The sequence below is a fragment of the Hyalella azteca genome, unplaced genomic scaffold (genome assembly GCF_000764305.2).
Source record: "Hyalella azteca isolate HAZT.00-mixed unplaced genomic scaffold, Hazt_2.0.2 contig9475, whole genome shotgun sequence".
NCBI classification, from domain to species: Eukaryota; Metazoa; Arthropoda; class Malacostraca; order Amphipoda; family Hyalellidae; genus Hyalella; species Hyalella azteca.
In genome coordinates, this window is record NW_025939546.1 from 4,217 (window position 1) to 15,557 (window position 11,341).

Genomic DNA, 11,341 nt, shown 5'->3' on the forward strand with positions numbered 1-11,341 from the left:
TAAAGTAACTCATAAGTCCATAAAATCAGTTTGAAAAATTAGTCATAACTAAAAGCCCATAATCTTTTCTATCAGAGAATGGAGGACCTAAGTAATGAAATATATAAGATAAGCAAAGTCCGCAGACTTCTACCTTTAGCCTTTACCTTTTTTTACCTCTACCTTTTACCTTTTTACCTTATTTTCGACATTTTGGCTCATTAAATACACTACTATCTTAACATAGGCTATCTTAGCCCTTTAATAAGGCTGACAGTAAACAGAAAAATGCAATTTTTTATGTATGTACTGTGACCTCGCTGCAACCCCTTACTGTTAACTGACCTCGTATCANGTGTATAAGAGACAGGGTTACTCCTGTCACCTTTTTTGAACAGGGGTGTCACTTGGGCTTCTTTCCAGTCGGCCGGCAAAGTCCCTTCGGTTAAGGTTTTTCGAAAGAATACTGTTAAAGGGCCGGTCAGGACGGTTGCTAATTCGTTGAGTAATCTATTGTGGAAACCGTCTGATCCAGAGAACTTGTTGGGATTCAGGGAGACCAAGCGCTTGACAACCTCCTCTTCATATATCTCAAAACTAGTTAACTTCGAGTCCACTGGTCGCTCCTTATTAACTGGAATACTGTTCAAGTCCTCATCTGTGAAGACGCTGCTAAAGAACTGATTTAGGACATTGGCCTTGCCCTCCTCAGAAGATATCTTCCGTTGATATACATTCAAATCAGCAATACCGTCCCATATCTTACACTTCGAAATAGCATACAAGAAGGCTTTCGGGTTCTTTTTCTAGTCTTTGAAAACGTCTTTTTCAAAAATTTTGACTGTGGTGCGACAAGCATTTTTAGCTTGATTTCGAGCTCTTGCATACAGGTTATACTCAGCATCACTACGAGTTCGTAAATAACGCTTGTAGGCTTCCTTCTTTGCCTTTAGATTTGCTTTAACCGTATTGTTCATCCACTGTGTTTTTTTTTGACTCCACCGAGCTCTATCTTGGGTACACACGCATCAACTGCAGACATAACTATGTTCATGAAGAATGACCAAGACTCCGCGACATTCATGTTCATAATACAGTCCGAAATGTTCACTGCACTCACTGACTCACGAAGTTTAACACAGTCGCCTTTCGCAAAGTTGAAACTTTCACGCTTCCGAGGCGTCTTTTCTGTATAGCACTTAATACTGAAAAACAATGACTGGTGGTGACTTTTGCCCAACGGAGCCTCGTGGCGAAGCTCTTCTACCATTCAATAGTATTCTACCATTCTTCTTCAATAGTAAACACTAGGTCCTAGAGTATTATGAAGCGGGTGACGGAGGAGAACCAAGGTACAGAAGCAAGGTAGTGTAAAGTGATTGGTGCCTATCTTTCGAGAACGATGATAGGGCGAAGAGAGGATCAAAAATTAGAGGTGAATAGTAGTATAGAGTTACTGATAGTGATAAAGTCAAATATGCAACAGACGGAATGAAAAAATTCTAAGAAAGAACAATGCCAGAGGAATGCCACAAATTCCTGGAGATATGGACTTTCGATCAGGAATCGGCTAAATCCGAGTATAGGCTACAACAGACATAACCGCACTCAGGAAATAGATACCTGCCTCTACCTCACTCTACCAGTAACCTCACTTTACCAGTTACCTCACTCTACCAGTTACCTCACTCTACCAGTTACCAAATATCGAACAAATTGCTTAGCGAACGCAAGTAAAAACAAGACATTCATGCCGGTTAATTTTAAAAAGAAAATATATTTTATATACTAGAGATGTCAGCTTTTAAAAAATGTATTGGTATTATATGGAATATACGATCTTAAAATATATCATTAGTAAACAATCAATAGCAGTAATAGTGTGTGGCCCACTGACCGTAAGTTGAGTACCCCTGCCATGAAATGGCAGAATAGTCGGCCAATATGGTAACAATTTATTTATTATGGTATGGTATCAATTTATTTACTGAAAAAAAAAAAGATCACGTCGGTTCCAGGTACAGGCACGTGCTCGCTGTTCAAAGCCTACGTCGCCGTGCGATGGTCGGGCCATCCTGTGTCTGCGTCCACCACAACGTACGACGCTTGCTACACGTCGTGATGGGACCCCCGGGACATCGTCAGGACAAATTCCCCTCTCACTTACTCTTCTCTGGTGACGGGATACTACTCGGCGTCTGCTACCGATGGATACGCCTGTGCAGACCCCGCATACTTCGTTACCTATTGTCAATCAAACAGCTTCTCGAGGATAGACTTGCAACAGACCACTCGAGTACAGGCGGTGATTGTTGCCACGGCTAAAGAACGCCACTTTGTTGACATGGACGTGATCCTCAGCAACACGAGTGACTTTAACCTCGGAAAGAAAATAGGGCGAGTTGACGATGCCCTGACGGCGTGGTCGACGTACACCATCGTCACCAACACCAGCGTGGCGGGACGGTACATCACCTTCTACCAGGTGCAAGCTGATTACCATGGCTACGCCGAAATACAAGTCATTCCTCAGCCTTGACTTCGCGTTGAGTGTGCGCCTCGCATTCCAGGCGAGAATTATTGTTGAGCGATCGATTTGATGGACTTGTCTGGTCAAGAGGAATCCAGACCAGAGAGGTCAGAGGAATCTTGAATCTGGTCAGAGGAATCTTGAACATTTGAACAGCTGGTTACGTGTACGGCTAAAATCGTTTTGTTGGAAATGATTTTGGTCTAGGAAATTTAGTTCGATCTATATAAGAGTGACTTTTATCAATCAATAAGGAAAGAAACACAACCTAACTCATTCGCTCACATTCCTGCTTCGTCTATTTGATATTTGTGAATTAGAACTCGTTAGTTAAACTTTTTTATTTTGTGCTCCTGCATCGGATATCTTGATAATAATTGCTCAGCTGATGTAAGGAAGATAATTTGTTTCATTGTCCAGTTGATGTCAGGAAGATAAATTTTTTCAATTGTCCAGTTGGTGTCAGAAAGATAATTTGGTTAAATTTTCCAGTAGATATCCTGAAGATAATTTGGCTCAATTGCCCAGTTCATGTCCTGATGATAATTTGGTTCATTTGTTGAACTGTCTCATGCATTGTAAAATGAAAACCAGTTCTACTCTTTTCCTCTTCAAGAAGCTCACATGCACAGGATAAAAAATGTTGTCTCAATCCTGCTGAATGCCCCCTGCTGTGACCAATTAAATTGGTTGATAATTTTGTTCTCGGATTGATTCGAAACAATAATTGACATTTACTTTAAACTCCGATTATAGTGTTCGATCGCTCTCTGACTCGGGTTTTCTTTCAATTGTAGTAATTACGTGGTAATAATAGATATTAATAATAATTGCTGATGCATGCACAATGAAGCCAATAAATGATATGTACCACCCGATTAAACATTTCACTCACCACGCGCATCACTCACTAACTGACTGTGGATAGAATTTATTGGCATATTTTTACATTTAAAAAATTTTTTCCATTAACTGTTCATGCTGTTTTTTATATATTAATAAGCAGTTGATCAAGTTACATTGCAAAAATGTTCTTAATATCTCTAAATTTGAATTTATCTTCTATTATTATCTTTAAGGAGATGTACTTCCGGTAATTTATTAATTTTTACATCTTCTTTAAATTTATTTACTTCCTATCGATTCATTTCTTTTTTGTATTAGCTTTATTTTTGGAAACTAGAAAGAAACTATATATTTGTCTGTTTCCACGAATCGTATTGCGTTAAGAATGACTCTGTATATTATCGCGAGAAGAATAAATCCTTAAAAATCAAATCACCATTAGCCCTTTTCACGAACATTTTCTAAGTTTTTTCGCTCATCAAATTTTCTTAAAAAACGCATTCCTCGTGAGATTTGATCAGGGTAACATTTTCCTGGAACTTTTGTGATCACAGAGAGTGAGAGCCAAACAAAAGTTGCAATCAGCGTCCCCTCGTGTGATTGAAGCGACATGACCAATGCAAGACCTCATTACGGAGCTGAAGTGACATGGACGTACCACTCAATAACGTAATTTGCTGGTCGAGAGGCAATGTATTGTTCAGAAGCCACTCAATTCACCATCATTTCTAATGAGCAGGGAGCGTTATGCTCGGCTGTGTCGTGCATTATTGGTGTTGGTGTGAGCGGAAATTCAACTTTAAAAAGATGGAGGTGAGAATGATATAAAAGAAAATGAAGATGGAAACTTATGTAACCTATCGAAACTCAATGAATAAGAATACGTAAGAGTCAGGAAACACAAGGTTAACACTTATCTGTAAATCACGCGTATGGATATGGATGAGAATATGCCTATGATTATGCAGATTGGATCATGGCATAACATGCAGGCAATCAGATAATTTTTTATTAAATGATTTGTAAGTTAGCTGTCAGCGTGCAGACTGAATTCATTTCGCGCATCAGTAATTTCTTTATGTTTGCATAAGGATTTTTAAAAATGGAAGAATTTCAAGATGATATATCATATTCAAAAATCACTTCCTCAATACTTAACTTCGTTAAAGTAATTTTGTGACGAAAATTGCGTCATTTAATCCGGTCATTTCTGGAATTAGGCTCCGTCATATACATACAGTTTTTGGCATATGAAGTTTGACTGATGCGATGGAGAAGTTGCTATGAGAATGTTTTATGATTCGAAACTTAATCACCGGGTGTCAGTTATCGAATTGATTTTTTTATTTAATTTCTTTGAAAGGCATTGAATGGGACATGGGATTAGGTCTATAGCACCCAAATATTGTCAACTTTTTGGGAGTTTCATGTTTGGGAAAGCTTATTAGGAGTTGGAATTGAGTTCTTATTAGGAGTTTCCCATTGAAAAAACAATGGGAAACAAAGTGGCAACGAAAGTCTTAAATTTCGAAGAATTTTGAAACGCATTTGTTGTCATATTGTCGCAAAATTGAAAAAAAAAATCATCCCAGGAAAACTTTTTCCCTAATATCGGTTCTGCTTTTTCAAGCTTGCAATTTCTGTGAAAAGCCATCCGAATTAGACGGTGAAAGTTTAATGTAAAATCGTGTCAACACTCTAATATGTAGTGAGTGGTGTTTTTGCATTATTTGAATTGAATGCTTGGTAATTGTTAGGTAACACTTGATTGAAAAAAGTTAAAGGAGTATAATTTTATTGCACATTTTTTTACATTCAACAAGCAAGCATTTATATTGTTGAGATTTTTTTCCATTTTATTTGAATTGTTTTTGTAATCTATTTTTAGTTGCATTTTAAATTCCTTCTTCCAGCAACACAGCTGATCGTGTACATGTACTATGGTTCATTACAGCAATTTGTATATTCTGTGTTACATATGAGTTCCAATCTCAACGAACTCTGTACAGTTGAGCATTTATTGGAATTTTAAATTTTCCAACCGTGTATTATTTACTTATTTTCTTATTTCAAAGGACTGAAAATATTGAAATGCTTTAATGTCTCGTGAAGATGAATTTCTTCAATTAATCATCTAATAAATTAATATTATTTTTATTCACGCTGATGCAATTTGAGACGCACTAGCATCGGAAATTGTATTCAGAGTTTTCAACAGTCTTCTTGGTTTATTCTCGATTTGATTGCACAGCCATTGTATTGTCTTTAAATTGATTATGCTCAACAGATATTAGAGCTTAAGATATTCAACATGTAGGCTACTGGTTCAACACGAAATGTTCCGTATGAAAGAAGTTTCTGGAAAGTTTTCGAATTATTAGCTTCATTTCTTCCTTATAAGGACAAATTAACTCAAATCAACTCTTATCCATAATCTAATTCAAACTGGTTGAACGATAAAAATTTGTAGAAATTATTCCTGATTGTGAGAGATACAGAGTTCATTGAGATCGTGGGTGTCTGGTCCAGTTCAAACCACATGAATAATCACGACTGGAGTATAATCGGAGTATAAACTGTTTTAATTCCAAAATCTTATGAATACAATATTTAAAAACACGGTAGAAGGTAAAAAAGTACGTAGAATATTTTATCGCGTTATATTTTTATGACAAATTCCAGTTAAATCTTGCACCGGACCGAAAACTCGCAAACATCGTTACATTTACAGATGGCATCAGCGGTAGGAACGGAATTTTCAAATGCGATGTTAAGTCATGAATTTTTCCTTCCATACGGCGAAACCTCTCTATTATTAGTGTATTTGTTCCACATACTACTATTTATGAAACGGGTTGATTTCATTTAGGATTTTTCATCTTACTGAGGTCATAACAGCTGGAGGGAGAGTAACATCAATGCACAGACTCTGCCATTTTAAGTGAACGTACATTCATTATAGCCATGTAAAAATTTACGATCAAATTTCGCTTGAAATAATAAAAATTTGTAAGTAATCAATTTATATAATCGATTTGAATTCAGCAACAAGCCTACTAACTAATTGTACGTCAAGAAAACCATGTCTGTGAATCATTAATTTCAGAATGGTCGAGCGAAGCATCAGTAACAATTCTTAATCAAGGTATCAACAAAAATATTATTTGATTAAATATAAATTTTATAGTTTGTATTGCACCTTGTATGAGTTTCTGTAGTAAAATATAAGCCTCGTATTGCTATTCCAGCTACGGGGAGTTTAGTTGGATAGAAATTTTTTGATGCTTCGGAAACATAGACATTATCATCGAATACACGAAGCGAAGAATGTCGAACTGCTGAGTAGCGACAAATAAATATAAATATTCTTAATGGAGATATAAGACTTTAAAAGAAAATTTGTAATGAAACATTCATGCAAATTAAATCTTTGTCTATTGACGCTAACTCATATTATCAGCCATTTAAGTACGAATAGCACTGAAGAAGGTTAAGGTATGGCTTTGGTAATGTAATGTAGAAACACGCAGCTAAACTGTTTGAATGGTCTCTCCTCAGATTAATAACTTTCATTGACTTCAAAATAATGATTGTTTCCGAATAACTGGGGGGTAGAAATACAGTTTCGAATGCTGGAAACTGTAAGTCAAAAGTAAAATTAGATTGCACTGGTGATGAGATTTTTGCCTAGAGATTTTGGAAGATAAGTTGGTTACATACAATGTGGATCTTATAAAATAGGTAAAAAATATTATTATGAAGTCTCAAAGTATATATTAGGAAACTAGTATAAATGAACATTAGAAATACTTTCACCAATTTTTCCTATAACGAAATAGAAGAAATAAATCAAATAATTATAATAAAAAGCTAATATGTCTAATGAAACGATGACATACTTCGATCAAGAGGATAGGGACTAACATCTTCCCTTTCTTCGTGTTTGAACCTCTGATGTTTTTGTCGAGGCCGGGATGTGACGTTGCCAGGTTTTTGCAGCACCGTTAGTGGCTTATGGCACACCTGGGCCAGGTTTTGTTGCGTCCGCTGATGCTGATGAATGCCAGGTCCCGGCTGCCTGAGTTTTCTGTCTGATACAGAGACGAACTTTGTGTCTTCAGCGGGTATAGTGCCCAACTCGGTGTAGGCGCTCGTCTGAAATCCAAGGAATGACTTAGTAGAAAATTGTGCATATCTTATTTTAAAGCTCGAATGCAAAACTAGGTATAAACATTGAGCTAATGTTCAGCCTATTTAACAAATGATGTTACTCTATATGTAGGCATGGAAGGTCTGATCTGATTTTTTTTTATTTGGAAGGTCTGATCTGATTTTTTTTATTTGGAAGGTCTGGTCTGATTTTGTATTTCAAAAATGAATCTAAAATTTAAATTTGGTTAATTCATTAAATCAAATTTCATTCTCCCAATCGAAAAGTTCACTGCTTGAGATATTTTATTTACAAAAATTATACGTTGCAGAGAAAAATTTATTTTGAAGGATTTAAATGTTTTTTTGATAATTTTGACTCTTTTTGGCCTTGCAGATGTGCACTTAAAATCTGAATGGATAAACACAAAGCGAATTATTAAATTAATATAAAAATGGTATGCATTACATGAAGCAAATTTTTTTTTTGTGCAGGCGACTTTGATTCAACTAAGGTATGGTTAATTCTCAGTACCAGAGTATGGTTAAAATTATGGTTATGGTATGGCTAAAATTCTCACGTACCAAAGAGGCATTGTCGACTTCATGCAGTGACGGAGAATGAAAGTGTATGGACGAAAACGTTCTGTTTTCCTCAGATGCAGGACGCTGTGTCATAGCAATACCTGACTGCTCTACAGACTGGTATCGTTCAGAGTTCAGTGCAGTATTTACGTGCTCTGTATATTTGTATTCAGCACAGTTCAGTGCAGTATTCCCATGCTCTGGAGCTTGGTATTCAGCTGATTTCAGAGCAATACTCTCGTGCTCTGCTGATTGGTAGGCTGCAGAGTTGTGCCTCTGTGAAGGAGAGATTCGTCCACGATCTATTACTTCATGCCCATCAGTATCGTTCTGAGCGAACGGGTAACCGGTCGTGACGTAGTGGTACACGTTCTCGGTCAGGGGATTAACTGTGAAAAATTAGATTTTTTAGATGCACTAATTTGTCACAAATAAAATGGCAAAAACAAATTTGGTAAAACAGAATCAGGATGAATCTAAATAACGATTTTTCTGATATATTTTATTTAAAAAAGCAGTCAATCGAAAATATCAACCATGCCTTTAATGAATGAAGGCTTAGGTAAAATACTGCCAGTAACCGTAATAAGAAGTTATCAGATTAATTCACGTAAGGTAAGCGCAATACTTTTTTGCTCCTCATGGGGACGTTGAGTGAACTGGTCGCCAGGGTTACAATTCTTGTCGCTGCTAGTGTGGTCTGCGTGGCCATTGAACGAACGTCCTGGACGAAGAAGGATAAAATTATGCAAATAAGATGGCAACTTTTTTGAATTATTTAGTCGAGATAATTTTGGAATTAAAGATTCCAGGACTTATTTTCTAGTTCAGTCAAGGAAAAACACAATTTTCTTCGATCTCATTTTTAGAAGAAAGAAAGCCAAGATTTTGAGGGTAAACTTTCTTAGAAGGAAAATGGTGCTGCTCTACCACAATTAAATTTTGAAATAAAATGAAAAACAGATAAAATGAAAGTAGAATGTTGCTATACTTTCAAGGACAAAGATGACACCGAGTTTTGGTATTACATGCGGCGATTGTTTATCCCTGAAATTCTGTGAGAGCGTAAGAATCTTTGGAGTTAACGTGATATAGGCTATAATCTCCTTAGTTTGGTGACACATATAAAATGTAACAAAAATTAACGTAAAGATATGCAAAATCATTAATTTGGCACATGTCTAAGAGATAGAAGAGAATAGGTTTAAAATCTGCATCTCAAATAAATACGTAAAGAAATACTCAATTAATACATGGTAAAAAAAATGATAGCTATGATCTATCATACTTTAGTGGAAGAAGTAGCAGAGCGAGAAGGTCAGCAATAAGGTGCTTGCTGATAAACATGATAGCAATCTACTTCTGTGGAAGAAGTAGCAGAGCAAGGAGGTCAGCAATAAGGAGCAAGCTGTCAAAAATGATAGCAATCTACTTCTGTGGAAGAAGTAGCAGAGCAAGGAGGTCAGCAATAAGGAGCAAGCTGTCAAAAATGATAGCAATCCTACTTCTGTGGAAGAAGTAACAGCGCGAGAAGGTCAGCAATAAGGAGCAAGCTGACAAAAATGATAGCAATCCTACTTCTGTGGAAAAAGTAGCAGAGCGAGAAGGAGGTCAGCAATAACCAATAAGGTGCTTGCTGATGAAAATGAGAGCAATCCTACTTCTGTGGAAGAGGTAGCAGAGCGAGAAGGAGGTCAGCAATAAGGTGCAAGCTGTCAAAAATGATAGCAATCCTACTTCTGTGGAAGAAGTTGCAGAGCGAGACGGAGGTCAGCAATAAAATGAAAATGCAAGCTGACAAAAATGATAGCAATCCTACTTCTGAGTAAGAAGTAGCAGAGCGAGACGGAGGTCAGCAATAAAGTGCAAGCTGAGAAAATAATAGCAATCCTACTTTTGTGGAAGAAGTAGCAGAGCGAGAAGGAGGTCAGCAATAAGGTGCTTGCTGACAAACATGATAGCAATCCTACTTCTATGGAAGAAGTAGCAGAGCCAGAAGGAGGTCAGCAATAAGGTGCTTGCTGACAAACATGATAGCAATCCTACTTCTATGGAAGAAGTAGCAGAGCGAGAAGGAGGTCAGCAATAAGGTGCTCGCTGACAAAATCAGCGGCACGATCAGCCGAGGATTGCTCCAGCGCGCATCGCTGGACGACACGGCGCGGGACTTGTCTTGAGGCGGCGTCCAGAAGCCGTCCCCGCGGCCCAGCATTTGCTGCTCGCCTGTAAATATTGGTTTAGTGCAATAAACACTGTAAGCAACGATTTATAAAATACAGTTAAAATGGACATTGCTTATGGGCTATGACTTGGACATCGTAAACCCGAAGAAATAAAAACGTACAAATCCATACGATTGGCAGAAAGATAACACATGCTGAACCACTTGAATATGGGCTCAATCTTTCGCCTTGAGGTGGGATGGATCGAGTTGAGTTTCGTTTTTAATCAAACATAAACAACAAGCAAGATTTGAAATTTTTACAATAAGTATCTCTCAGCTTGTCAGACAAACACCGAGCTGCAGACCTATCCTGCAGCTTCACCGGCAATGGCGGAAGTGACGGTGTAGAGCGCTGACGTTACCCCTGCAGAGTTATAGGCCTCACCTGCAGAGTACAGAGCAGCGGTGGTGACGGTGTAGAGCGCTGGCGTTGCTCCTGCAGAGTTGTAGGCAGTAACTCTGATCTCGTAGCGTTCGCCAGGCTGCAGTCCTCCAACTCCGAACGTTCTGGCTGCCATTACCTCGCTGCTCACTGCAAAGTAGAGGTAATTAATAATTATTGAATATAACCATTGCCATTCATGAATTTTAAAGAAAAATATTATGATTCAATCACTAGCATAAAAAATTTGAGGGAGAGGATTTAAATTTTTTTTAAATATTAAAATGCTACTATTATACCGGACTCACAACGATGACCGTATTTCATGAACAGAATGCAAGCCTTCAAACCGCCAGAAAACGCAAAACCGGGTGAAGTGCGCTCTTAGCTTCACATGATTTTAATTTTTTCAAGCACGGTAGCCATTTGAAAAATAGGTGGAAATGAAGTAACGTATTATTGTATATGAAATATATTTTCATCCGATATTAGTAGGGATAAATTAATTATGACCCTTCAGTACGACAATCGTATGTTAGTACTAATAAAATTATTCGGTGACGTATTTATTAGTCACCCTCGCCCGTGGTCCAGTGCGCGCTGTGCAGCTTGCGGTACTGCACCAGGAAGTGGGTGATGTATTCAT

At 37.5% G+C, this 11,341-nt stretch overlaps 1 protein-coding gene across 1 annotated transcript; it reads right to left on the reverse strand.

Annotated features, from left to right (window-relative positions):
- Positions 1-5,839: 5,839 nt before the first annotated feature.
- LOC108676368 lies at positions 5,840-11,335 on the reverse strand (the record flags this gene model as incomplete). Its single annotated transcript, XM_018164432.2, is given in 6 exon segments — positions 5,840-7,510; positions 8,090-8,478; positions 8,718-8,813; positions 10,136-10,312; positions 10,699-10,845; positions 11,279-11,335. Coding segments are annotated over 6 exon segments (1,142 nt in total), but the record flags the coding sequence as incomplete, so codon positions are not given.
- Between the last annotated feature and the right edge of the window lie 6 nt (positions 11,336-11,341).